This window comes from Pseudoliparis swirei, chromosome 10 (assembly GCF_029220125.1).
Source record: "Pseudoliparis swirei isolate HS2019 ecotype Mariana Trench chromosome 10, NWPU_hadal_v1, whole genome shotgun sequence".
Taxonomy (NCBI): Eukaryota; Metazoa; Chordata; class Actinopteri; order Perciformes; family Liparidae; genus Pseudoliparis; species Pseudoliparis swirei.
In genome coordinates, this window is record NC_079397.1 from 1,664,464 (window position 1) to 1,691,837 (window position 27,374).

Genomic DNA, 27,374 nt, shown 5'->3' on the forward strand with positions numbered 1-27,374 from the left:
TGTGTGTTTAGGTGTTTATTTTATTTACAATCACAAAAATATTATAAAAAATAATACACGCAATATAATAATAACAACAACAAAAACGAAAGATTTAATTTTCATTAGAAATAATAAAAAAATATATTCGCGAGAGGCCGATGAGAATGAGTTTGGGCTTTTCGCAGCAGTCTTTGTGGGCGGGGTCACGCCCCGTTAAGCCCCTCCCCCGTGTCGAACATGTGCGTGGTCAGGTAGTCCTCGTAGCGCCCGTCGATGAGCGCCGCCGCGTTGTTGCGGGCGAACCAGCAGTCCACGCTCTGGGCGCCGCCGTAGATCCTCCGGCTCTTCCGGACCACCGGCACCGAGCGCTGCCGCACCGTGAGCGCCGCCGCCGGCTTGGCGTCGCCCGGCGCCGCGAGCAGCGCCAGACTCACCTCCTGGTACAGGAACTGACCTGGAGGACCACATGGGGAGGCGGTTATTACAAGAGTCTTTGAAGGCCTCATGAAGGTCGGCGTGAAATGGAGAGAAATTCAAGGACGATGTCGTGAAATGTGCTTTTGTGATGACTGAGCAAAATATTGGAAGAGCAGAGTAAATTGTTGACGTATATATATATATATATATCTTGTAATATATATTTCTATTTTCATATATATATATATAAATATATATTTCTATTCATACATTTATATAAAAAAAAATATATTTATATTTTGTACATATATATATAAATATATATTATATATATATATATTTATATAGATATATATTTTTATTTATGCATTTATATTTAAAAATTATATATATTTATATTTTTGTACATATATACTGTATATATATTTTAAAATAATTTAATATATATATATATTTTTACTTATACATTTATGTAAAAAAATATATATTTATATTTTGTACATATATATATATATTTATATAGATATATATTTTTATTTATACATTTATATTTAAAAATTATATATATTTTTATTTTTGTACATATATACTGTATATATATTTTAAAATAATTTAAAATATATATTTTTTACTTATACATTTATATAAAAAAATATATATATTTATATTTTGTACATATATATATATAAATATATATTATATATATTTATATAGATATATATTTTTATTTATACATTTATATTTAAAAATTATATATATTTATACATATAAAAATATATATATATATGTTATATATATATTATTTTACATGATTAAAACCTTAATTAGAACCTTAATTAGAACCGTGACTAGAACCTTTAATAAAACCGTTACTAGAAACATTACTAGAACTGTTACTAGAGCCGTTATTAGAACCGTCACTAGAACCTTCATTAGAACCGTTACTAGAACCTTTAATAAAACCGTTACTAGAGCCGTTACTAGAACCGTCACTAGAACCGTCACTAGAACCGTCACTAGAACCCACCCAGCAGGCCGTGGCAGTCGTGCGACAGCCCCTTGCTGCTGGCCACGTAGAAGCCCAGGTGGTCCCTCTGGTAGGGCGCCGGGTTCTTGTACAGGTGCAGCAGGATCACGAACACGATGTTCCCGCCCACCGTCACGGTCACGTTGGCGTTCCCCACCACGGCCACCGACAGGGCGCCGCTGCTCACGGCCGCCGAGGAGCGGCAGGGCAGCACCATGCGGTCGCGCCCGTCCAGGATGACCTTCTTGGGGGTCACCTCGATGTAGGCGCGCGTGGGCCGGTCCACCACGATGGTGATGGCGCTGAAGTAGGTGCGCTGCAGCTTGCGGCTGCCGGGCGGCGCCGGGGCGCCGATGAGCTTCCCGTTCACCGTCACACCTGGAGACACGACACACACGGCGCTACGTCACGGGAGACCTGGAGACATCTTGGAGGTTTCAAACGGTTATGACCAGGACTGGAAAAGTCCGTGAAAAACATTCATGGAAAATTTGTTTTATTCACATGTTTCATTTACGCTGAGTTTGAAATAAAAATTTTTTTTTTTTTTTTTTAAGATTCTCGAAATATAAGCCGTTTTTTTATTTTATTATATTTATTTATATAAATGTTTATTCTTTTAATCTAAACTATCGTCTCTCATCCATTTGAGTCATTTAAGGTTTTATACTGTGTGCTTTGGAATGATCTTTGCTAGTTTAAATACCGGAGTGCTTGTGGTCGGACACGAGGCGCAGCACGTGTCCCGGCTCCCCGTTGATGTTGAAGCACACGGTCAGCTTGCTGAGCGGGAAGTCGACCACGAAGTGAGGGTCGCCGTCCGCTGAGGACACAGAGCAGCTGCATGACATGGTGAACAGAAAGGTGGAGGTCAGGAGGTCAGGAGGTCAGCACAGCTCCCTGTCACTCTGACTGACACTGACCGTGCTTTACTTGTTTTAAAGTGTTTAAAGTGTTAGTAGTGTCTCTACATGACGATGAGTCGCAGAGCATGTTTTAGTGTTAGTATTCTATAACTGGCAAAGTATGAAATAAAATAGTTAAATAAAAGGTGTTAACAGTCATTTAAGTCGGTTAGAATAACCCACCTGGCCAGAACACCTGCGGGGTCGTGTTTGACAAAACAGATGCCCCCCCCCCCCCCCCAAAAAAGAAGAAGAAAAGACCGGTGGGACTTTGGCTCTCCGGCTTATATATATTAACAAAGAAGACTAGTTAATGATAAATGATAAACGTGACATTCTAGTTGAGTAAAGACCCTCGAGGGGGGGGGGGTCTCTGGATCTCTCGATGTTTCTCGCCTTCAGACTTCACTTCACGAGACGGTTCCTGGACCTTCTGAGCTGGCGTCTCCTCGTGAGAACCGACCCCGAGATGAGTGGAGAGCGTGAGCGCTAATGACGGGGTCATTAGCGCTCACGCTAACGGGGGGGGTTCCCTCTCTTTACTCTCACGAGCTTCTCACCCCTGGACTCAAAGTGCCGGTTCCACGTTGACGTTTCAATTAGAGCCTTCAGACCGTTTGACGAACAAATTACAGGCCGCCCACACAGAGAGTGGAGAAAGAGAGTGTGCTCCCCCCCCCCCCCCCCCACACACACACACCTCGCCTCTCACAGGCCTCAGATGCGATCAGACGAAGCAGGTACAACATGAGAGACGCTGGAGTCACCTGATGTTTTGGAGAATGTGACGGATTTCTTGGCCGGTGGTCTCTCAGCTTTACCTGCGAGGAAGAGAATATATTCATATTTTTGTCTCCTGCATGAGGCGGACGGCGGTGTGGAGTTGTGATGTTTGGTATCAATGAAATGTATTTATTTTGGGACGTAAGTTTCCTTTAAAACCATTTGTTTCCAGGCGAAAGAAGCTTTTATTTTGAAGCCATCTTATTTTGAAGAGTCTTCCGAAAACCGGAAGTGAGACCGTTCTCGGAGGCGCCTCCCCCTCTCGTAGCGGTTAGCCACAGCATGCTGTGTCATTGAACGGCTCACCCCTGGGATTGGGTTAGCGGACGCTAGCTGCAGTTAGCTTGGAGTTACAGCGGCTTCAAAAAGGTGGCGCACTTTAAAAAGTACATCATACAACTTCTCAGGTCTGTCTTTTATCCGTCCATACGTCAGGTATCTGGCAAATGGACGCACTTCTGCCACAATTTGGTAACAATGTAGCTAAATGCAGCGAAGCCTGCTAGCGCTAAAAGTTGATCTTGACACATTTTTCCGTGTCGCAAAGAACTAACCTTTAGATTTCCATGGGCAGCCAATAGAAACCCAAACAGCTAACTGGGCTAGCAACGCATACGAGCTGCTGGAAGTCTATGAAGATATGATGAAGATTAATAAAGCTGTTCGCTGCTAGCTCAATTAGCTGGTAGCATAGCAGCTTACGTAGCATAGCAGCTAAACCAGAAGCAGAAGTTGGACTTCATTGTCATCAGGAGGGTTTTAGAAGATTTAGTGGACGGTGCATTGCTTCTTTTTGACCGTTGAAATGCATCGTCACTGACCGGCTTCTCAGAACCACAGACACGGTCTGTGATACTCCGTGTCCACGTGAACCCGGCAGACTCAAGCTCACCGATGTCGTTGCTCAGAGATGAAATCTGGCCGCTCGGCTTCCCGTTGGATCCCTGCGGCTCCCCGTCCTCCCCGTCATCGGGCAGCTCGTCGGCCACGGTGCCGTCGGCCAGGACCTCGGGCTTCTCCACCACCAGGTGCGTGAGCGGCGTGAGGAAGCGGTAGGTCAGGGACAGGTCGGTGGCCCGCCGGCTGTGGTCTTCCCTCTCCTTGCTCGTCTGGCTGCGCAGCCGCGAGCGCAGCCCGTCCTTGACGCTCAAGAAGCCCCACAGGCGCTCCACGAAGTCGTCCGCGATGGAACCCAGAGCGACGCCCAACACCTGAGCGACCCCCGACCCCGGGGTCTTACCTCCCGCCGCCTTGGCCGCCTTCACGTGCTTCTCCGTCTCCGTCTCTCGGCGCCTCAGCGGCACGTCGGTCTCCAGGACGACGGTCTTGTCGTTGCTGCTGGCCGTCACCTGAACGTGGAGGGACTCGGCGCTGCGGTTCGACAGCTTGCCGGCGATGACGATCTCGGAGCCGTTGAAGTAGTTGGTGAACTGGTGCTGGGTGACGTAGCGGACGGAGTCCTCCGTGTACTTGATGCGTATGTCGGACAGCAGAGGAGTCCCGATCTCGTCGTAGAACCTGGAAAGGAACGGAGAGTCACACCGGCAGAATGAGTGGCGTGGTTCCTACTTCAGAGGATCTCACCGTTAATTGCCAAAAGAAACGTCTTTATGGATTTCATTTTGGTATTTCCTTTTCTCCTCGCCAGTATCCTGTAGCAACAACACAACAGATTGAATCCACGCCGCTCTGACATCACAAAGAGCTCAGTGTGTTCGGGTTTCCCTTAAAGACTTTTGGAATCGGCCATTTTGTCTCCCATTTCGTCAAATACCTCCACGGACCTCGGCTGTGTCGTAAATGTTGTCGGTCTTGATTCCTCATCACTCAAGCGTCTCTTCTTCGTTCCCTGTCACTCGTTCGGCGCCTTTGCTCAAGGGCACATCGGTTGTTTTGGGAGTAGCAGAGGAAAACACCGCGTCATGACAGGTTTCATCGAACGTCTCGGTTCCTCCAACGAGACGCCGCCTCCCGTCTGACCTCTCGAAGCCGATTCAACCCCACTTCAGAGTTTGTGCACACATTCGTAGAAGAGTGTGTGGAAAGCAAAGGTTGTGTGTGTGTGTGTGTGTGTGTCCTGTCCTTGTTATCGCGTCGCCGTAAACCTCCTCACCTCTTAACCGGCATGTTTGTTCAAGCCGGACGAGGTCTATTCTCTGTGGAGTCTGTTAACGCCACAGTACATACTCAAATGTAGGTTTCACAACACACACACACACACACACACATATTCCTGCTAAACTGAGCAAACATCTTGTGTGTCCGAGTGCGGAAGAGAGAAGAAGGATGAGGTGGATTAGAGAGGACGGTTGTCAGCACCGTCACATTTGGTGGTCGCCGTTCCCTCGACGACGGACGGCGTGTCAACGAAGAGGCGGATGACCATGTTGAAGGTAAAATCAACATATTAAAAAGTGATATTTAACGACAGCTCAGATAATAAGAATCAGCAACTTCCTTCGCCTCATAAGAGGTGTGGCCACCGGTATCTCGAGAGCACGTCTTCGAGAAGCTAGCACAAGGAGCGATCCCCATATTGGTCGCCATTTTCCACATCCAAGATGGCTGCTATCGGGTAAAATGGGATTTCTCATTTTCACAAAAACTGATTTTGAAGAAAACCAAGCGCGTGGACTCGACTGCCGGAGAGTCGTACCCTTTGAGCATGGCGCTGGCGTCGGCGTCCTCGTCGATGCGCCTCATCATCCCGCAGTTCTCCAGAGCCATGCGCTCCAGCAGCCGGTAGTCCACGTCGTCGCCGATCCCGATGGTGAAGACGCAGAACTTGTCCTTCACGGACGAGCGGGTGTTGCCGAGGATCGCGGCCGACCGGACCTCCCCGACCGTGGGCCGCCCGTCCGTCAGGAACACCACCAGGGAGACGCTGTTCGGGCTGGCGTCCGGGCTGGAGAGGTACTCGCCCAGCAGGCTGGAGCCGGTGTGGATGGCGCCGTCGATGTTGGTGCCTGCAGGAAGAAACGTCCAAATACGGCCGATAAATCCAATTTGAACCGCAATCCAATGGATACGAACATTTTCTGTCTTGACCTTTTACCTCTAATCACATTTAGACCTTAATAAACTAATCAAATGATTAAAAAACATCATAAACCTCCCGTCAGACCGGACGACGTCATCTTTTGTATTTTAGTAGAAAGTTTACTCAGATTATTTACTATTGGACTCTTTGGCTGCGACAGACTTTTTATATATATATATATATATATATATATATATAAATGTATATATAAATATATTTTAAACAAAAATATATATAAATATATATATTTACATATATATATTAATATATTTTAAACAACAAAAAAATATATATATAGATATTAAATATATATAGATATTAAATATATATATATATAAATATATATATATATTTATATATATATATATATTTAAGAAAATATATATAAATGCTTCAGGCTATTATTAAAAATAATTAAATGTTATATTTTATGTGATTTTCCTCTAATTTCGCCTATTTGACCCCCTGAATACTGAAGACCTGTTGAGAGTGATGAAGGTGATGAAGGGCATGAATGTGAAGAAGGTGAAGGAGATGAATCCTAGTAAACATCAAGACATAGGGCTGACCTCCGTTGGGCACCAGCATGTAGATGAACTTCTTGGCGTCGCGGACGTTGAGCGGCGTTGCCATGACGAGGCTGTGCGGCCGCCACACCTTGACCCTGTTGGAGAAGCTGATGAAGTTGAAGCGGTCCCCGGGGCGCAGGTCCCTCAGGATGGTGAACAGGGCGTCTTTGGTCTGAGGAGAAAGAGACGGCGCGTCACCCCGAGTCCACCGGGCGAGACGGACCCGGTTCTGACAGAAAATCACGTTTTGTAGGCGACAGATTGATTTAATCTAAAGAAACGAGACAGATTAGTGAGCGACCTTCGATGCATAGAGTCGGGTATCGTCTGCATACTGATGAGTCAACGTTTTCCTTCTTTTGGTTCAGTTTTTGATTTGTTTTGCATGATTTTCAGCAGGATTACAGAAGGAAAGACCGGCTGGGTGGGTGGTAGCATGCGCCGAGGGAGAAGATGCGTGGGGGCGGGGCTTCTTTGTGATTGACAGGTCAGTCCAGGTCAGGCGAACTCGAGGCTTCTGGGCTTATCTCATCTCCTCGTGTCCGTGCAAAGAGTTATTTCTCAGCATCTCTGCTAAGCGTGGGGGGGGGGGGGGGGTTATAGAGCTTCTAGATGTCTGTACAGCCAAGGGTCAGAACCACAGACTGACCCACCACTGAAACGGTCCATTGTGGAGCCACATCAAAAACCCACTTGTCCTGGGGGGCGGGGCGGCCGGGGGTCGGGAGGTCGCGGGCGCCGTTGTGGAGAACGTTCCATTACCCCACGGCGCTGACCTTCCTCCCTCACAGCGCCGGCCTTCTTTGTCGGACGTTGTTTCCACTTTTCTCTCCTCACTCGATCTGTTTTTCTCCTCGCGGCAGCTGCAGAGACCCGGCGGGCCGAGGGGATTCCCCTCGCTGAGGATCGGTCCAGCGTGGGAGCGAGGAGGTGGGGTGTCGGGTTTCTGATCCGATTCAGGCATCGGGATTAAAATCAGGTTAAAAAGGCTTTGAGGGGTCAGAAGTTCACATCTACTTCTGGTCCAAGGGGGAACCTGTAGCTGCATTATGTAAGATTAAATGTGAGATTAGACCAAACACACCTGAGCTTCATCCTCTCCTCCGCATTCCAAGAAAACAACCAAGATGGCGACGGCCAAAGAGACGAACTCGAGGCTATGATGGTGGTTATGACGGGAGCAAAGGAGGAAGTCCTCTGTCAACGCAATTTATGTAACTTAATTAACAAATATACTTATTTTAATTGGATTATAAACCAAACAAAGTAGTTTTGCATTTATGTCATTTTTTGGGAATCATTTGAAAAACGACCTTTTCCATCGTTTAGATTTGAGGAAATGTTAAAAACTCCACATTTGACAAATTCCTGCAGCTTTAACTTCACGCCCGCATGACCTGGTTGGCCTCAAGGTGGCGCTCTACCTGTCGAATCTTGGTGCCCGACATGGAGGCGCTGGTGTCGATCACAAACACCACATTCTTGGGCACCGCCGGCAGGTCCTTGGGGGCGAAGTAGTGCACGAAATGTCCGTTTAAAACCTGGGAGGGGAAGAGGAGGAGGACGTTTATAGAAGAAGAAGAAGAAGAAGAAGTTGGATCCCCAACAGGTGGAGGAGTGTTCAAAGCGAAGCACCTGAATGTCTCCGATCCCCATGTCTCTCTGCACGTCGTAGCGGATCACAAAATCTCCCAGAATGCCATTGGTGGTGATCTTGGCCTGCTGGACGATGTTGGGACTGAAGGTCACTCTGCAGACGTTCTTTTCCACTTTGATCACCGTGGTGACGGGATGCTCGGACCTGGCTGGCGGCACGGAGACAGGAAGTGGGACAGGAAGTGGTTTAGCCCAGATAAATGCGGCTTTTATATTTGTTTTAATAAAAATAAAAATAGCTGATCATATTTAAGAGTAATTAAGAGTTATTGAGAGTTATTAAGAATTTTCCCATTTTGTAAAATATTAAATATATAATACTGTTGTTAGAATTTAGATACTATCAGATAAAATAAATAGTCCTTTGAGCTTCGCAGTAACAGCATAAATAAATGAATGATAATACCTGAATGTACATGAAGCAAAACTTAAGAGTAGAAATACATACATTTAAAAAAAGTATATATATATGTATTTTTTATCTGATCATTTTTAAAGTTGTTAACAATTTTCCCATTTTGTAAAATATTAGATATATAATACATAGATTAAAAAAAGATTATTTGTAGAAGTAGAGAAAAATAAATGTAGAAAAAAGCCACAAAGAAATGGATGAAGTGACCGTGATGTAAAACCTGGACTCTTGGCGGCGGCGCCGGTGCGGAGCGGCAGCACCGTGAGGCCGGTGACGGGCGCGTGGTCCACGATGGTGACGTCCAGCCGCAGCCGGCTGACCAGCTGCAGCGGCCGCAGGCTGGTGCTCAGCTCGTAGCGGCCCAGCCGGCGCCGCAGCAGCTCCTCGTACGTCAGCAGGAACACGGCCCGGTTACGGCCCGGGATCATGGCCGCCATGCGGAACACCTCCACCTGCTCGGGGCTGGGGGGGGGGGGGGGGGGCATACTCATACATCAATAATAATGGTCCACAAAGTACTTTTGTTATTATAGTTTGTTATAATTAGTTGCTTATACTTGTGTACTTTTTAAATGCAGGACTTTTAGAGGAAGAGGAGGAGGAAGAGGAGGAGGACCAAGTGGTGATGTCATGCCTCTTAGTGAGTCACCAAATCTCATTTAGTGAAATGTCACTTTTTTTTCATCTGACATCTTTTCAACTCACACACACACACACACACACACAGAAACACACACACACACACACACACACACACACACACACACACACACACACACACACACACACACACTCCTCTCACCTTGCATCACCTGACTCTTTGGTTCCGGCTCTTCCTCCGGTCTCTGGTTTGACCTTCTTGGTCTTCGGCGTGACCTCGCTCTGGTAGACACGCCCCCCGATGATCCTGGTGGGGTGGGGGGGTCAAAGGTCGAGGATTAAAAACGCCCACTCAACCCGGACCACCCATTGTCAGGTTTCCAATGGGTGAACTCACACAGGGCAGAGGTTGTTCGGGGGGCCTGTAGTGTGTGTGTGTGTGCGTGTGTGCACGTGCGTGTGCATGTGTGTGTGTGTTAAAAGAAGTATAAAAGGTTCCACCCTGTCTTGTCTCTATGCCGTCGTCTCCATGGCAACAAAAACATCATAGAGGTCAGACCGGACGACGTCATCTTTTGTATTTTAGTATAAAGTTTACTCAGATTATTTACTATTGGACTCTTTGGCTGCGACAGACTTTTATATGTATATATACATATATATATAAATAAATAAATAAAAATAAATATATATATATCTATAAATAAATAAATATATTTATATATATAAATATATATATATATATATATATATAAATATATAAATATATATATAAATATAAATAAATAAATATAAATATATATATCCATATATATACACTACCATTCAAAAGTTTGGGATCACCCAGACAATTTCGTGTCTTCCATGAAAAATCACACTTTTATTTATCAAATGAATATAAAATATAGTCAAGACATTGACAAGGTTAGAAATAATGATTAATATTTGAAGTATTAATTTTGTTCTACAAATTTCAAGCTCAAGGGAAGGCCAGTTGTATAGCTTATATCACCATCATAACTGTTTTCAGCTGTGCTAACATAATTGCACGGGTTTTCTAATCAGACATTAGTCTTCTAAGGCGATTAGCAAACACAATGTACCATTAGAACACTGGAGTGATAGTTGCTGTAAAAGGGCCTCTATACACCTCTGGAGATATTTCATTAGAAACCAGACGTTTCCACCTAGAATAGTCATTTACCACATTATGTATAGTGTGTATTTCTGATTGATTTAATGTTATCTTTATTGAAAAAAAGTGCTTTTCTTTGAAAAATAAAGTCATTTCTAAGTGATCCCAAACTTTTGAACGGTAGTGTATATATACAGGACTGTCTCAGAAAATTAGAATATTGTGATAAAGTTCTTTATTTTCTGTAATGCAATTAAAAAAACAAAAATGTCATGCATTCTGGATTCATTACAAATCAACTGAAATATTGCAAGCCTTTTATTCTTTTAATATTGCTGATTATGGCTTACAGCTTAAGAAAACTCTAAAATCCTATCTCATAAAATTAGAATATTTCCTCAGACCAAGTAAAAAAAAAGATTTATAACAGCAAAACAAAATCAAACATTTGAAAATGTCCATTAATGCACTCAGTACTTGGTTGGGAATCCTTTGCACGGATTACTGCATCAATGCGGCGTGGCATGGAGGCAATCAGCCTGTGGCATTGCTGAGGGTTTATGGATGCCCAGGATGCTTCAATAGCGGCCTTTAGCTCATTTGCATTGTTGGGTCTGGTGTCTTTCAGCTTCTTCTTCAGTCAGTGATGGTTTGGGGAGCCATGTCAGCTGCTGGTGTTGGTCCACTGTGTTTCATCAAGTCCAGAGTAAATGCAGCTGTGTACCAAGAGATTTTAGAGCACTACATGCTTCCCCGTCTGCTGAAAAGCTCTATGGAGATGAAGATTTCATTTTCCAGCATGATCTGGCACCTGCCCACAGTGCCAAAACCACCAGTAACTGGTGTACTGACCATGGCATTACTGTCCTCGATTGGCCTGCCAATTCCCCTGACCTGAACCCCATAGAGAATTTGTGGGGTATTATGAAGAAGAAGCTGAAAGACACCAGACCCAACAATGCAAATGAGCTAAAGGCCGCTATTGAAGCATCCTGGGCATCCATAAACCCTCAGCAATGCCACAGGCTGATTGCCTCCATGCCACGCCGCATTGATGCAGTAATCCGTGCAAAAGGATTCCCAACCAAGCACTGAGTGCATTAATGGACATTTTCAAATGTTTGATTTTGTTTTGCTGTTATAAATCTTTTTTTTTACTTGGTCTGAGGAAATATTCTAATTTTATGAGATAGGATTTTAGAGTTTTCTTAAGCTGTAAGCCATAATCAGCAATATTAAAAGAATAAAAGGCTTGCAATATTTCAGTTGATTTGTAATGAATCCAGAATGCATGACATTTTTGTTTTTTTAAATGCATTACAGAAAATAAAGAACTTTATCACAATATTCTAATTTTCTGAGACAGTCCTGTATATATAAATATATATAAATGGTTCAGGCTATTGTTAAAAATAATAAAATGTTATATTTTATGTGACTTTTCTCTAATTTCATCTATTTGACCCCCTGAACACTGTAGACCTTATGAAGGGGATGAAGGGGATGAAGGCGAGAAAGATGAAGGTGAAGGGGATGAAGGGGATGAAGGTGAAGGTGATGAAGATGAAGGTGACGAAGGTGATGAAGGTGATAAAGGTGAAGGGAATGAAAGTCATGAAGGGCATGAAGGTGAAGGGTATGAAGGTGATGAAGATGAAGGGCCTAAAGGGGATGAAGATGAAGGGGTGAAGGTGATGAAGGTGAAGGAGATGAAGGTGAAGGTGATGAAGGTGATCTCATTTTCTCTGGTGAGTATATTTGATAAAGTTTAAATCTCCTTGTTTCAGTTTAACTTTTAACATATTTCATATTTCATACGTCATCAACGAGGCTGTGGCTGCGATGACGTCACGGCCCCGCGGTCTCTTACATGGTGAAGTTGGAGACGTAGGCCGCGGCGGGGATCTGGAACTGGAACACGCCCTCCGCGGCGGCGGAGCGCCGGTTGAGCATCGCGCAGTACACCGCGGTGAAGGCGTAGCGCGAGACCACCGTGGTCTGGATGGACAGCTCCTGGATGTGGGGCTTGGTCTCCTGGGGGGGGGGGGGGGCACCCCAAAACATCAGCTGGACCACGGACAGCGCGTTTGGCACAATGTTTACGCGCCACAGCTGTGCGTAATTAACCGGACACAGTGACCACAACCAACCGGAATGCGTTCCCAGGAGCTCGGGGCCAGCTGCGCGTCACGCCCCAACGAGGCGCGTGCACGCTCCGGGGACGAGCCTCAATAACAGAAACTAAAGGACGTTAATCAGATGTTCTCTGAATGCTATGACGTCAGTTCCCCTGAAGCTCCTGAACTCTCCGAGGATTAAAATGCTCCAATATTTAACTTTTTTTTCTTCCTTCACGTGCAGATGTTTCTCTATCTAACATTTATTTAAAGTGAAACTCAAACCGTTGTCCTGTATATGTAAAGCCTCCTCCACGTTTGGGGTCCTCACCTGGCTCAGGATCGTCCTCACCTGCCGCGGGACCCTGCGCGGCGCCTGCGTGGACACACAGAAGAAGAAGAGAAGGAGTCAGATCCGAAAAGCCCAAAAACACCGGAATGAGCAGGGCCCTGAACGCGTCTTACGAGGTCCAGATCAAAGTCCGCGAGCTCGTCTCCGAACCGGGGCTCCACCAGTTGACCCAGTGCAGTCGGGCTGCAGCAGAGCAGCAGCAGCAGCAGCATCGTGGTGGTGCGTTCAGGTACAAGTCAAACAGAGGAGTGGCACCTGATGGGACGCGGCGTGGAGGAGACAGAGACACGCCCACCCAGCTGGAGGAGACAGAGACACGCCCACTCCACTGGAGGAGACCCAGGACACGCCCACTCCACTGGAGGAGACAGAGACACGCCCACTCCACTGGAGGAGACAGAGACACGCCCACTCCACTGGAGGAGACAGAGACACGCCCACTGCACTGGAGGAGACAGAGACACGCCCACTCCACTGGAGGAGACAGGCGCGGTGTCGTTAGGCCCACTGCTGGATGGGGTTGCTGCTGCCTTCAGGGGCTGTCGGAATTATTTTAAGTGTGAGTCAAACCCCCTGTACTGTTGCTGTAATCACAACTCAGAAACTGGAGTTTACTAGATGCACTTGAAGGCAGCATTTTTCAACCACTGACCTCTACGAGCTGCCTTAAATCTCCCCTTTGTTCCATAATAAATAATATATATTATCAAAGATACTTTCTATTATTTTAAACAACATATGGAGTAATAAACAAAGGAAATTATTATAATAAAATAAATTTAAAAAATAATGTATTTTAGATTTTAACTATTCAGATAATATTATAAAATAAAAACATATATTGAATATAATTACATTTTTATTATTAGATCTTATCTGATTTAAATTGTAAGCTATTATAAATACTCACTCAGTTCTTCTTATATTTCTTCATTCAACATTTACATGACATTATTGTTTAATTACATGCAAATTATTCCCCTAAAAATCAAACTTTTAAGGGAAAAGAAATAATATATAAAAATAATAAATGCTTCTTCTATTTTCTATACATACTGCGTCACCTGGTGGCCACGTTGCGGCATTACATCGTTCACATATAAACCGAGGGAGGAGGGGGATTGTGCTTAAATAAATAATAAATAATGAATAATAAATACTCAATAAGAAATATTCAATTATTAATAATACAAAAAAAAAAATGAATAAAACAAAATAAAAAAATATAACCAGCGGAATAAAATCTGACCAAAAAATAAAGAATAAATTCCTCTACTGCTTCCCCTTCTGCTATCTGTCATCTTTGGCGCCACCAGGTGGCCACGTTGCACTATTACATCGTACACATGTAAACGGAGGTATGGGGAGATATGTGCTAAATAAAAAAATAAAAAAATAAAAAATAAGTACAAAATAATAAAAATTAAAAAATTAAAAAATTACAAATAAAATAAATAAAATAAATAAAATAAATAAAATAAATAATCAACCATGTACACCGTGATGGTCGGTTTGACAGCCTGAAAACACAGAACTCTCTCTCTTGGGGGGGGAGTCAAACTCGTCTTATTTACCCTGCATGCACTGCAGGTCAAGTTTCAGTGTGTCCCCTCTCTCTCTCCATGAAACACAACAAATATTGACGGGGCCGGGGGAGTCAATCAGCCCAGTGGATTTTAACCTCTCCAGTCTGCCGCTCGGCTGCGTGTTCCCGAGCCTCTCTGCAGAAGGACTCCGAGCCGCTTGTTGTCTTTTTGTTATTTATGTGTATTTGTGTCTGAGCCCACAGGCCTGGAAACATGAGGCGTCTGCTGCTGCTCGCCGGGCTGCTGCTCCTCCAGCGGGGCCGCGGCTTCGAGTTCGTGATCGATGGAGAATGGGAGGACGAGATGGTGAGTTCAGGGAGTCCTCCGCCACGTTTTATTTAACCTCACGTCCATATATCAATGTATTTGTCCGTGTTTAAAGGTTTAAAGAAAGTCAAAAAACACATTTGTATTCATGATGTAGTCGAATAGTTTGTCTTTAAACCATGACATTGTTTTAGGTGAAATTAAGTCTAAACTCTTGGAGGAAAAAATAGTTTTTTAGTAAATTGCCATCATTTAAGATTTATATATATATATATGTGAATTTTTAAATTACTTTAAAATTCTTGCCGTGACCTTTGACCTTTTACAACTCATTTTTGTACAGCAGAAGGTTGATTTATGCTCTAATATTTCATTAATCCCGCAGATAAAAAAAAAAATATTGCAACTACCTTCATCTGTTCCCTTTTTTTCCCCCCTGAAGGGTTATTTGGGAGTTTTTCCTGGTCCGATGCGAGGTTTTGGGGCAGGGATGTCTATGTGTACAGATTGTAAAGCACTCAGACAAATTTGTAATTTGTGAAATTGGGCTATACAAATAAACTGAATTGAATATGTTTTAGTTTTTTAAATAAAATCAATTAAAATAAATGAATAAAAGGAGTTAAATAATGATTTTTTTTTAAATTGTTGGATAAAATAATAATATTAATAGTGTTTTTCTCTTGTCTCTACAGTCACATAGCGAATTGTCGTCGTTTAAGATTCTTTAGTCTCTATACGTGAATTTCTTTAATTAAATAAAAATTAGTGCCGTGACCTTTGACCTTTTAAAACTCAGCTTCCTCCAGCAGAAGGTTGACTTACATTCTAATATTGCACAATCTACTCTTTGAATCCCCGCAGAATAAATAGAAATATTGAAACAACCTTCATCTGTTGTGTATGTTTTTCATTTTTTAACAAAAATTGCTAAAAAAAAAGAAAAAAGTAGTTAAATCAGGTGAAAAAAAGTTGTAAATGTTGCATTAAAACACAAATGAATTGTGTTTTTCTCTCCACAGTCACACACACGGGATCACCGGGAGAGACACAAGGTGAACACAACCGGACTCTTCTTGTTCAAACCTTTGCCTTCACAATAACGTCTTCATCGATTTCCCAATACACCCACGGAAAAAGAATTGAACGAGTCGTTCCCCTAAAGCTCTGGCGTGTCGTCTTCCTTCTCGGCGGCGTGGTCGCGGTTCAGCCGCCAGGTGAAGCCGGCGTGACGTGTTCTTTGTTCTTTGTGTTCTTTGTGCTGCAGAGAGCGGCGCTGACCAGCGAGGAGCAGGAAGACTTTGAGGTATGACGGCAGAGTTGAACCCTATCTCATAATCAATACGCGGCTGTTTGAAGAGACTCCCGTGAGCTCGGGGTTATTGACTCCCACAAAAAAATCAAATATTGTTTTCGTGTTTTTAAATCAGACTAGTTTGATGTTGTTATGTTTAAAGGGAATGTTTGTGTAGAGGAGCGAGGTCTGCAGTTGTTTGTGGAGGAAATAAGAGAAACGCCTCAAATTAAACATTAGGATAGGCGGGAAAACGGAGAAAATAGAAAAACACATGTAAAGGTGAGGGGGAGGGGGGCGGAGGGAGGGATGGAGGGGGGAGGGAGGGATGGAGGGGCGGAGCGAGGGAGGGGGGGAAGGGGCAATTGCCCCTTTGCAAACATATATACAGCAGGCAAAGTTCCTGGACCACATGATTCCATGATGACACACACACACACACACACACACAACTCACTGAGATAATGAAAGAAAACCGTCCCTCCTCCTCCTCCTCCTCCCAGGCCATCCGAGGAGATGACCTCACCATCAAGAGCTACAAGGTGGAGACTCGCATCACGTCGCGCTTTGCCCACACCACCGTCCGGAGCTCGGTGGTCAACTCAGGCGCCAAGTCTCAGAGCATCGGCTTCAACGTGCAGATCCCCAAGCGGGCCTTCATCACCAACTTCACCATGTGAGCCCCCGGTGTCCCCGCCAGTGTCCCCCCGGTGTCCCCGCCAGTGTCCCCCTGGTGTCCCCCTGGTGTCCCCCATGTGAGCCCCCGGTGTCCCCGCCAGTGTCCCCCATGTGAGCCCCCGGTGTCCCCGCCAGTGTCCCCCTGGTGTCCCCGCCCCAACCGGCCTCTCATAGGGACAGACGGTTTTGACTCGTCTCTCTGTTGCAGGAACGTGAACGGCATCATATTCGTGGGCTCGGTGAAGGAGAAGACGGTGGCCAGGAACCTGTACGCCCAGGCCAAGGCCAGAGGAAAGGCGGCGGGCATCGTCAGGTACCCCAGCCGGCCCTCTCAGGACCTCAACCCCCGCCCCCCCCCCCCTCCTCTTTCCCCAAAAGCTCCCCGGCGTCACTGACAAGCGGTTGTTTCTTCGCTCCTTAGGGCGAACTCCCAGGACACGGAGACGTTTAAGACGGAGGTCTTCGTGCCCCCGGGCAGCAACATCGAGTTCGAGCTCCACTACCAGGAGATGATGTACCGGAAGCTCGGCTCCTACGAGCACACGCTGCACCTGCAGCCCGTGAGGCTGGTGCCGCAGTTCCAGGTGAGGTGTTGCACCGCCACGAACCGCCGCCGTCGTTCGGCATGCACGTGAACCCCCCCGATCGCCCCGCTGACCCACTCCCTTCCCAGGTGGATGTGTACATCTTTGAGCCCAAGGGGATCTCCATGGTCCAGACCACGAACACCTTTGGGGACCAGTTTGCGGAGCTGATCAAGGTCACGTCCACCAAAGACAAGGTGAGGCCGAAACTCTCCAAGGTGCCGATAGCCGCCCGGTGGACGGCGAGGGCGCCCAAACCTTGTTTTTGGGCTTCGTACAAATGTAGTTGGATCGTTCTGGAGCTTCAAAGTGATCTACAGAAAGAACCTCATGTTGTATTACCTGAATACAGGGATGGGAACAGATAGACAGTGAAGGGTCTCCATGAAGGTGGAGAGATCCAAGGGACCTTGAGGTCCTTAGATCTGTAGGTCTTTAGGTCTTGAGATCTTTAGGTCCTTAGATCTGTAGGTCTTTAGGTCTTGAGATCTTTAGGTCCTTAGATCTTTAGGTCTGTAGGTCTTTAGATCTTTAGGTCTTGAGATCTTTAGGTCTTTAGGTCATGAGATCTTTAGGTCTATGGGCTCGTAGAAATTATTATTTAAAATAAATTTCTTACATTTTGTTAAATACTTGAGGCTGAAGTCAGAATGTAAAGTCCTAACAGGACTAGATGCATCAGGATTATTTCACCTATTCTTTGTAATTCATGACAAAAGAAATCCACAGAATTTCATAAAAATCTGTCGGGTATGCTTTTATGTTTTATAGATATCTCCAACATGTAAAGCAGAAGAATCTCACGTTGTGATGTTTGATTTGAGTGATTCAGCCCCTCCAATACCTCCGGTCTTTGCCCTCAGGCTCACATCTCCTTCAAGCCGAACCTGCAGCAGCAGAGGAAATGCCCCAACTGCACCAACAACGCCGTGGACGGCTTCCTGACGGTGCAGTACGATGTGACCAGAGACAGCAACGCCGGGGAGCTACAGGTGTCCCCCCCCTCACTTCCCCTTCAAATTAAAAGTCTTGATTACCTTTGACGTGGCGCGAGGCTAGAACACCTTTTTTCCCCCGGTGGTGTCTTGCAGGTGTCGGACGGCCACTTCGTCCACTTCTTCGCGCCCACCAACCTCTCGCCCCTTCCCAAGAACATTGTGTTCGTCATCGACATCAGCGGCTCCATGTGGGGCGTCAAGATGAAGCAGGTGAGTGGTTGGGTCCGGGCACCTCGACCCTTTCGGTTCGGCCTGGGAATTACCCACAATCCCTAGCGTTGTGACGTTGGGTTACCGGTGGAAGCTCGGAGACTCAAAAGAGGAAACACAGTAAGGATCAAAGATGGAAGATGGGTTCAGTCCCTGAGGGTCCAGGGTTCAGGGCCCTTTAGGGAGGGGGGGCACTTGTATAATTCTCTCCCCTTGTGAAACACCGCCCCCTTGTGGCCATTTAATCTCAAACCCCCCCCCTCTCTCTCACAGACGGTGGAGGCCATGCAGGCGATTCTGGATGACCTGACCATAGACGACCACTTCAGCGTCATCGACTTCAACCACAACGTGCGCTGCTGGAGGGAGGATCTGGTCCCCGGGTCCTCCATCCAGGTGGAGGACGCCAAGATGTACATCCGGAACATCAAACCCAACGGGGGTGAGGGGGAACATGTCCGTCTTTAGGGGGGGGGGGGGCAGTCTGGTGGGTTCCTGACCGTCCTCCACTGACACCCAGGCACCAACATCAACGAGGCCCTGATGAGGGCGGTCCAGATGCTGGTGAAGGGGTCCAACCAGGGGCTCATCGACCCTCGGTCCGTCTCCATGATCATCCTGGTGTCCGACGGAGACCCCACTGTGGGTAAGATCCGTCGGGGTTTTATTGGCGGAGAATGCACCGATTTTTAAATAAGTGTCTCAGGAAGAAGCCGATTGTCTCGCCAGGTGAGATCAAGCTGAGCACCATCCAGAAGAACGTGAAGCGCGTGATGAGGGAGGAGTTCTCGCTCTTCTCGCTGGGCATCGGCTTCGACGTGGACTACGACTTCCTGGAGCGCATCGCCATGGAGAACCGGGGCATGGCCCAGAGGATCTACGCCAACCACGACGCCGCGGAACAGCTCCGGGTACTACGCCGTGGAACCACGTCCCCGAGGCCGCAGAACGTCGAGTTTGACCTCTGCTCCACGTTCTCCGCAGACGTTCTACCGCCAGCTCTCCTCCCCTCTGCTGAGGAAGATCACCGTCCAGTTCCCGGAGGACACGGTGTCGGACGTCACCCAGAGCCGCTTCGACAAGTACTTCAGCGGCTCGGAGCTGGTGGTGGCCGGCAAGGTGCTGCCGTCCGAGAGCGACACCCTGACCAGCTTCACCACCGCGTCCGGTGTGAGTTAAACAAACAAAATGCACCGCTCTACAAGGGTTCAAGGCCCCCGGTGACCTCTGACCCATGTCGTCCCTGCAGGCCCGCATGGACCTCAATCTGGAGACGGAGGGGGACTTCACGGAGCTGGACACGGAGCTGTCCAAGCAGCAGCACTCGTTCACCGGCTTCGCCAGACAGATGTGGGCGTACATCACCGTGAAACAGCTGTTCTCTGAGAGGTGAGAGGGGAAGAAACCAAGAATGAATGCAAATAAATGAGCTTAAAGTGTCTTAAGAAGTCTATAAATGCAGCAGATTGGATTAATGTTGGTTGCTAAGAGTTGAATGTTGGGCGATTAGAGTTATTAGCGTTTGCAACGAGCTAACGACTTGCAGCAAACTGGAAATGGAGAATAGAGTTTGAGATTAATTCATCTCAGACTCTTCTTCTCCCTTGAGTCTACGTCTGTGTTTTCATTCTATGACAATTCCTGATTGTCTTCTATATTTTACCTGATAATGAGCTAATTAGGCTAATTGCTGCAACATGCAATTCATTCATAAAAGTTTCAACGAAACCCCTTTAACTGGCCTAAAGGTGTAGAAACGTGACGGTAATCTGGTCGCTGTGTTCCCCTCCTGCAGGTCTCTGGCTCCCTCGGCCTCCAAGAAGAGGAAGATCACCCAGCGCATCATGGCGCTGGCCGTGGAGCACCAGTTCGTCACTCCTCTCACCACGCTGCTGGTGGAGAGCGAGGACGGCAAAGAGCGGCTGCTGGCCGACTCCCCGAGGGACCAGAAGCACGGCTGCTGCATAGGTGCACCGCGTAGCAGGGCCTTTAGGGCTGACCACCAGGGGGCGACTCCTCTGGTTGTATAGAAGTCTATTCTTCATGTATTAAAGTTGTATTCTCTCTCCTGACCACCAGGGGGCGACTCCTCTGGTTGTATAGAAGTCTATTCTTCATGTATTAAAGTTGTATTCTCTCTACTGACCACCAGGTGGCGACTCCTCTGGTTGTATAGAAGTCTATTCTTCATGTATTAAAGTTGTATTCTCTCTCCTGACCACCAGGGGGCGACTCCTCTGGTTGTATAGAAGTCTATTCTTCATGTATTAAAGCTGTATTCTCTCTACTGACCACCAGGGGGCGACTCCTTTTTTAATCTCCAGGAATAGGGGTAGGAGGCGGCTCGTCGTCCTCTCACAAGACTCCGCAGGTGGTCTACTCGGCGCCCCCCTGGGTCCAGGTGACCATGGCGCCCCCCCCGAGTCAGGCTGTGAAGGGCCACGAGGAGTGGACCCTGCCGAATCAGGTCAACTTAGGTAACACACACACACACACACACACACACACACACACACACACACACACACACACACACACACACACACACACACACACACACACACACACACGCACGCACGCACGCACACAGTGTTACATGTGAACGCTGTGTTGCTCCCTCTAGTGGACAACGACCCTCACTTCATCGTCCACCTGCCCAGAGAAAACATGGACGTCTGCTTCAACATCGACTCCACACCTGGAGACATCCTGAACCTGGTGTCTGACAGCGGGACAGGTAACATGTCACACGTTTACCTGTGTGTATTGCATATTTAAATACAAATATCTAAATAAGGAAAATCTATTAAAAAAACATATTTATATACAATATTTTGAAAAGGAATTTAAATATATATATATGTATTTAAATTATTATTCAAATTATTTGATATATTTATATACATATAAAATATTTTATACATATATACATTTTAAAAAGGAATTTAAACATATATACATTTATATTTAAATTGATATGTATATATTTACATTTTCAAAATATTATATATAACATATTTAAATCTTCATAAATATATTCATATCTATATTTTAATTATTATTTATATTTTAATACCGTAAAAAATATTTTATATATATATAATACATATATATACAATATTATAAAAGGGAATATATATATATTAAAATATTTGGAAAAGAGGGAGTGGGGATTCAAATTAAATCAAATAAAATGAATGTCTTTATATATCAAAATAAAATGTGACTACTCGGTCCCGTTTCGCCTATTTGACCTTTGAACCCGACCTGAAGGCCTGGTGGTGAACGGCCGGCTGGTCGGCGCCAAGCGGGTTCACAAGAGCAAGCTGAGCACGTTCTTCGGCTCCATCTCCGTCTACTACCAGCCGGACGGCGTCGGCGTGACCGTCGACCCCGCAGGCATCACCATGAGCGACGGCCAGAGCAACCACACCTTCACCTGGGGCGCCACGGCGGACATCACTCAGGACGGGTAAACACACGCCACACTCAATATCATCATCATCATTATCATCATTATTAATAATCCCTCGCCTCACCTCAGCGTGAGGATCTCCATCGTGAAGAACTCCCACGTCTCCATCGTGGTGAACCACGACGTCCAGGTGATGGTGCTGCTGCACCGCGTGTGGAAGAAGAACCCGATCAACGTGGACTTCCTGGGGGTCTACATCCCCAACGAGAACCGGTACTCCCCCCTGGTCCACGGGCTCATAGGTACGCACACACACACACACACACACACACACACACACACACACACACACACAGTGACTCGATGTGTGTGTGTGCAGGCCAGTTCTCCAGAGAGCCTGAGGTGAGCGTGCACGACGTGCGCGAGGGGGTGGACCCCCTGAAGAAGGAGGCCATCATGGAGGTGAAGGGCAACCAGCTGCTGGTCACCAGGTACGCCTCCACTACGCCCAAATATGGACACACATGTTTCTATTTAAACTGTAACCGTGTGTGTGTGTTCAAGGGGTTGGCAGAAGGACTACAGGCACGATAAGCGCCGCGGCTCCAGCATCTACTGCTGGTTCATACACAACAACGGGAAGGGCTTCATCGACGGCCACTACACCGACTACATCGTGCCCGAGCCCCGCAGCTTCCTGCGGCCGCCGGAGACGCGTTCAGGTTCCCTGTGACGCGTGTTGCGTTCAGGTGCCCCTCATGTGCATAAATGAATGTTTCCCAAGGTTCTCTCCTAATTAAGAAAAGAGAACATGTGTTTTTGTTGTGTTTATTCAAAGAACATTTAAAATGTGAAGATCTTGATTACTGATAATAAAAAATAAAACTGAATCGACGTTCAAGACTCTCACTGCCGGGGGGGGGGGGGGGGGGTATGTACAGGGGGAATAACTCTGACACAGTAGAGGTGCGGACAGGACGCCGCTTCATTCAGGCCAGTTTGGAGAAATCCTCGTAGGCGACGTCGACCCTCTTCCCCGTCTGAGGACCCTGAGGAGAAGAACCACAACACGCCTTCACCAGGAGGGTCTTACAGCGTCTCTACATTATTATTAATAATATTTTTGTTTATATATATATATACACATATCTAAAAATAATAATAGTATATATAAAAAAATTATAATAATATGTGTGTATATATATATATATATATTTTAAATATGTCTATATATATATATGGACATATATTGAATTTTTTTTTTTTAGGGTTGGTAATATGACAATTTGATTGATTTTAAGTTTTATATAATTTTTATTCCCAGAAAAGTATCTCTGCGGCTTTTAAAATTAAACTTTTCACAGAAAGGCAATATTTAATTAATAGAAAAACTTGTGAGGAACACGTGATGAACACGTGATGAACACGTGATGAACAGGTGATGAACAGGTGATGAACAGGTGATGAACACGTGATGAACAGGTGATGAACACGTGATGAACACGTGATGAACAGGTGATGAACAGGTGATGAACACGTGATGAACAGGTGATGAACAGGTGAGGGTCTCTTACCGAGTCGAGCACCAGCGTGGCGCTGAAGCTCTTCTCGTCGATTCCCTCCAGCAGAGCCTCCGTGTCGCGGTGCAATCCATTGAGGATCAGGACCCGTTTACCTGCAGGAGGTGTGAGAAGGAGAAGCTGAGGAGGAGGAGCTGAGGAGGAGAAACTGAGGAGGAGGAGCTGAGGAGGAGGAGAAGCTGAGAAGGAGAAGCTGAGGAGGAGAAACTGAGGAGGAGGAGCTGAGGAGGAGAAGCTGAGGAGGAGAAACTGAGGAGAAGCTGAGGAGGAGAAACTGAGGAGGAGGAGCTGAGGAGGAGAAACTGAGGAGAAGCTGAGGAGGACAGGGAGGCGCAGCCGAGGTACGAGACGCCCCCCCCGGCCACGTCTTTATTTGAGGTGGGTCACCTGGTGCCGGGATGACCGTCTCCACGTGGTTCTGGTCCAGCTTCAGTTTGTCTCCGGAGTCCACCATCTTCACCACGGCGCCATATTTGTCTCGCACCTCCTACAAAATAAGAGAATATACCTAGATTTACTTTTTGGCGCCACACGTGGCCAACATGCTACCTCCAGTTAGCCTGTTTTGCTGCCTCCAGTTAGCCTGTTTTGCTGCCGCCAGTTAGCCTGTTTTGCTGCCTCCAGTTAGCCTGTTTTCCTACCGCCAGTTAGCCTGTTTTGCTGCCTCCAGTTAGCCTGTTTTGCTGGTTCCAGTTAGCCTGTTTGGCTGCCTCCAGTTAGCCTGTTTTGCTGCCTCCAGTTAACCTGTTTCGCTGCCTCCAGTTAGCCTGTTTTGCTGCCTCCAGTTAGCCTGTTTTGCTACCTCCAGTTAGCCTGTTTTGCTACCTCCAGTTAGCCTGTTTTGCTGCTTCCAGTTAGCCTGTTTTGCTACCTCCAGTTAACCTGTTTCGCTGCCTCCAGTTAGCCTGTTTCGCTGCCTCCAGTTAGCCTGTTTCGCTGCCTCCAGTTAGCCTGTTTCGCTACCTCCAGTTAGCCTGTTTTGCTACCTCCAGTTAGCCTGTTTTGCTGCCTCCAGTTAACCTGTTTTGCTGCCTCCAGTTAGCCTGTTTTGCTGCCTCCAGTTAGCCTGTTTTGCTGCCTCCAGTTAGCCTGTTTTGCTGCCTCCAGTTAGCCTGTTTTGCTGCCTCCAGTTAGCCTGTTTTGCTGCCTCCAGTTAGCCTGTTTTGCTGCCTCCAGTTAACCTGTTTTGCTACCTCCAGTTAGCCTGTTTTGCTACCTCCAGTTAACCTGTTTTGCTGCCTCCAGTTAACCTGTTTTGCTGCCTCCAGTTAGCCTGTTTTGCTGCCTCCAGTTAGCCTGTTTTGCTGCCTCCAGTTAGCCTGTTTTGCTGCCTCCAGTTAGCCTGTTTTGCTACCTCCAGTTAGCCTGTTTTGCTGCCTCCAGTTAGCCTGTTTTGCTGCCTCCAGTTAGCCTGTTTTGCTACCTCCAGTTAGCCTGTTTTGCTGCCTCCATTATGCTCGTCTTCACTTCTGTTCTGCACGGTTTGGCCGTTGTAAATCAGTTCTGCATGTTTCATTTCCTCATAAACTTGCGGTTCGACTAAAGCTCGTCTTTAGTTGTATGAACATCTGTTACCGTGATGACGGCCTTCTTCTTGTGGTACTTCTCCCCGAGCCTCTTGGTGACGACCTTCACCACGATGTTGGGCTGCAGCCAGTAGTCCGTCCTGACCGACTGCTTCTTCCTCTTCTTCTCCTCCATCTGAAACGAGCCGGCGGGGTTTAAAACGCAGACGAGAGGAGAAGAGATCAAACACCTCCTCTACCTCCATGATCTCCTCCAGAGCCGACGTCTTCTTCTTCTTCTCGACCCGGCCGTTGGCGCCGGTGTCTTTCCTCTTGGTGGAGGACGCTGCCGCCTTCAGGGCGCTGGCTCCCAGGGCCGAGCTGCAGGAGACCACAGCTCAGTGACGACATTATAACAACGAGCCCGAAGCCACCAACGAGGCGTTCAAGGACCTCCGTACCTGGGTTTGGAAGGACCGGCGATGGATGCCGAGGCGCCCATGTTGAACGCGACTGGAGGAGAAGACGAGAAGGTGAGGGAGGAAAGGAGGAGACTGAAGAAAAGAAACCAACACACCTTTATCTTCTTCGCTCTCTCGCTTCAGCTCGGTGAAAACTGGGGATTCCTACAAAATAAAAGAAACAACGTGTTTTAATTCTTGAGCCCTCGCCTCCTCGCTGCCTCGTCCCCTTGCTTCCTCTCACCTCGTCCTCCTTGCCGCCGCGGCCCCGGCGGACCTGCTCCTCGATGAACTTGGCGCTCCGCTCTTCGTCGTCCAGGTCCTGCTTCTTCTTCCTCGCCTGCTCCTCCTGGCGCCGGATGGTCTCGGGGTCGCGGTCGACGTACTGGACGTACCAGCCCTTCGGCGTCTCGTCCACGACGCACAAACCTGGAGGACCACATTTAATAAATACTTTCTTTACTCTGGTTTCTGGACGTTGTGTCTGACTTTATAGATTTACACATTTTATTAAATCAGTTGTATTTCAAACCAACGTTACGATGGTTTATTTAAAGGAGAGATTTGTTTTTCTCTTCACACGATTTAAGATCCATTGACTGACAATAATAAAAACATGTTTATTCAAAAGTAGCCACGTGTTTTTATTCATTCTTTATTAACCCCATATCCATTTACAGGAAAACTCCCACTAATTGTATCCTTTAATATTACTTTTTTATTTAATTGCTAACTTCTTGGTATAAAACTTCATATTAAAAATAAAATTTTAAGATATTTGTTCTTCTGGGGTCAACATCTACTCATGTAATGCATTTTATTTACTAAATATTGTGATTCTGGTGCTTTCACATCAGTCAACTCTCATCGTAAAGAGTCTCCTCCACATGGATGTAGGTCGTAGTTATTATATATGATATATTATAATTAATAAAGGTGCATTAAGGTGCATTAAGGTGCTCACCTTCTCGGCCCAGCCACTTGGTGAAGTCGGTGAGCGTCTCCCACTTGGTGGAGTTCATGTGCACGTGCTCTCTGTGGTTGATGTACTCGTTGTAGATGATGTTGTTGTGCACTCGCTTGGTTCCTGCAGGGAGAACAACAACAACAACAACAACTTAATGACACAGCTGCAGTCACACACACATCAGGACAATCTACGTGGCATCAGGAACTCACCGAACCGTCTGCTGAGCAGCTCGATGAAGTCTCTTTTAAACTCACTGGGAAGACAAGTAAACACGAATGAACTCCTCCTTCTGTTGTTAGTTATTGTTGTTGTGTTGTTGTTGTATTTCAGACCCATATGGGAACCTACTCGGAGAAGTAGTCCATGAACTTGTTCGGGTCCTCCGAGGCCAGCAGCAGCTGCCTCTGGTGGGACTCCGCCATGCAGTGGCATTTGAAGCCATTCTGGAAAGACAAATACGTTCAAAAATATAACAATAAACACTAAATGTGATTTATTTACACCGAACACCTCACCTCGTCTCGGCATTGTTTCTGACACATCTGACAATACCATCTCAGCTTCTGGAGACCTTTGGACTTTATCCGGTTGGCTATCGCCTTCGGGGAGAGAAAATCAGCTTTCCCCATTCTGAACAACAACAACAATAAACAACAACACACGCGCTACTTGTTGATTAACGACGTTTAAAGTTAAGGGAAAGTCTCATCGAGTCGCGGCTAAACTACCAACAACTGGTTTCCGGATGACTCTGACGTCATAAACTCGCGTGAACGCTTTAATCGCGCGAGAACGGTAGCTGCCTCCAAGGACCTCCAAGCTTCGGAA

General features: G+C 46.3%; 3 protein-coding genes across 3 annotated transcripts; 1 reads left to right on the forward strand and 2 right to left on the reverse strand.

Annotated features, from left to right (window-relative positions):
* Positions 1 to 18,501, reverse strand: itih5 (inter-alpha-trypsin inhibitor heavy chain 5). The gene is made up of 15 exons (XM_056424602.1): positions 18,445 to 18,501; positions 13,112 to 13,472; positions 12,978 to 13,022; positions 12,400 to 12,563; positions 9,597 to 9,701; positions 9,015 to 9,256; positions 8,359 to 8,528; positions 8,148 to 8,264; positions 6,724 to 6,895; positions 5,771 to 6,080; positions 4,007 to 4,632; positions 3,099 to 3,152; positions 2,133 to 2,249; positions 1,427 to 1,804; positions 1 to 436 (listed from the first exon to the last, which is right to left on the reverse strand). Exons 2-15 carry the CDS (start codon positions 13,208 to 13,210, stop codon positions 186 to 188), a joined length of 2,850 nt encoding a protein of 949 aa, XP_056280577.1. The 5' UTR covers positions 13,211 to 13,472; positions 18,445 to 18,501; the 3' UTR covers positions 1 to 185.
* Positions 14,605 to 22,920, forward strand: itih2 (inter-alpha-trypsin inhibitor heavy chain 2). The gene is made up of 21 exons (XM_056424601.1): positions 14,605 to 14,890; positions 15,874 to 15,906; positions 16,119 to 16,157; positions 16,649 to 16,821; positions 17,032 to 17,136; positions 17,245 to 17,407; positions 17,497 to 17,604; positions 18,271 to 18,399; positions 18,499 to 18,615; positions 18,889 to 19,057; positions 19,136 to 19,261; positions 19,345 to 19,526; positions 19,600 to 19,785; positions 19,865 to 20,004; positions 20,411 to 20,583; positions 20,940 to 21,092; positions 21,239 to 21,352; positions 21,889 to 22,087; positions 22,160 to 22,332; positions 22,410 to 22,521; positions 22,595 to 22,920. The coding sequence occupies exons 1-21, from the start codon at positions 14,798 to 14,800 to the stop codon at positions 22,761 to 22,763; spliced, it is 2,856 nt and encodes a 951-aa protein (XP_056280576.1). The 5' UTR covers positions 14,605 to 14,797; the 3' UTR covers positions 22,764 to 22,920.
* On the reverse strand, positions 22,845 to 27,285 carry kin (Kin17 DNA and RNA binding protein). The gene is made up of 12 exons (XM_056424631.1): positions 27,062 to 27,285; positions 26,895 to 26,989; positions 26,756 to 26,799; positions 26,541 to 26,663; positions 25,821 to 26,005; positions 25,693 to 25,741; positions 25,577 to 25,628; positions 25,376 to 25,496; positions 25,186 to 25,311; positions 23,998 to 24,097; positions 23,605 to 23,705; positions 22,845 to 23,079 (listed from the first exon to the last, which is right to left on the reverse strand). Exons 1-12 carry the CDS (start codon positions 27,173 to 27,175, stop codon positions 23,020 to 23,022), a joined length of 1,170 nt encoding a protein of 389 aa, XP_056280606.1. The 5' UTR covers positions 27,176 to 27,285; the 3' UTR covers positions 22,845 to 23,019.
* Between the last annotated feature and the right edge of the window lie 89 nt (positions 27,286 to 27,374).

Excerpts from the sequence above, each read along its gene's own strand:
- itih5 (XM_056424602.1), bottom strand. The coding sequence starts at position 13,210 with ATGCTGCTGCTGCTGCTGCTCTGCTGCAGCCCGACTGCACTGGGTCAA. Across the intron at positions 9,257-9,596 it reads AAAGAGTCAGGTGATGCAAG|CCCCGAGCAGGTGGAGGTGT; the intron begins GTGAGAGGAGTG and ends CCCCCCCCCCAG. Across the intron at positions 2,250-3,098 it reads CACATTCTCCAAAACATCAG|CGGACGGCGACCCTCACTTC; the intron begins GTGACTCCAGCG and ends CTGTGTCCTCAG.
- itih2 (XM_056424601.1), top strand. The coding sequence starts at position 14,798 with ATGAGGCGTCTGCTGCTGCTCGCCGGGCTGCTGCTCCTCCAGCGGGGC. Across the intron at positions 15,907-16,118 it reads ATCACCGGGAGAGACACAAG|AGAGCGGCGCTGACCAGCGA; the intron begins GTGAACACAACC and ends TTTGTGCTGCAG. Across the intron at positions 21,353-21,888 it reads GGTGTCTGACAGCGGGACAG|GCCTGGTGGTGAACGGCCGG; the intron begins GTAACATGTCAC and ends CCCGACCTGAAG.
- kin (XM_056424631.1), bottom strand. The coding sequence starts at position 27,175 with ATGGGGAAAGCTGATTTTCTCTCCCCGAAGGCGATAGCCAACCGGATA. Across the intron at positions 25,742-25,820 it reads GCGGCGGCAAGGAGGACGAG|GAATCCCCAGTTTTCACCGA; the intron begins GTGAGAGGAAGC and ends TTTATTTTGTAG. Across the intron at positions 24,098-25,185 it reads AGAAGAAGGCCGTCATCACG|GAGGTGCGAGACAAATATGG; the intron begins GTAACAGATGTT and ends CTTATTTTGTAG.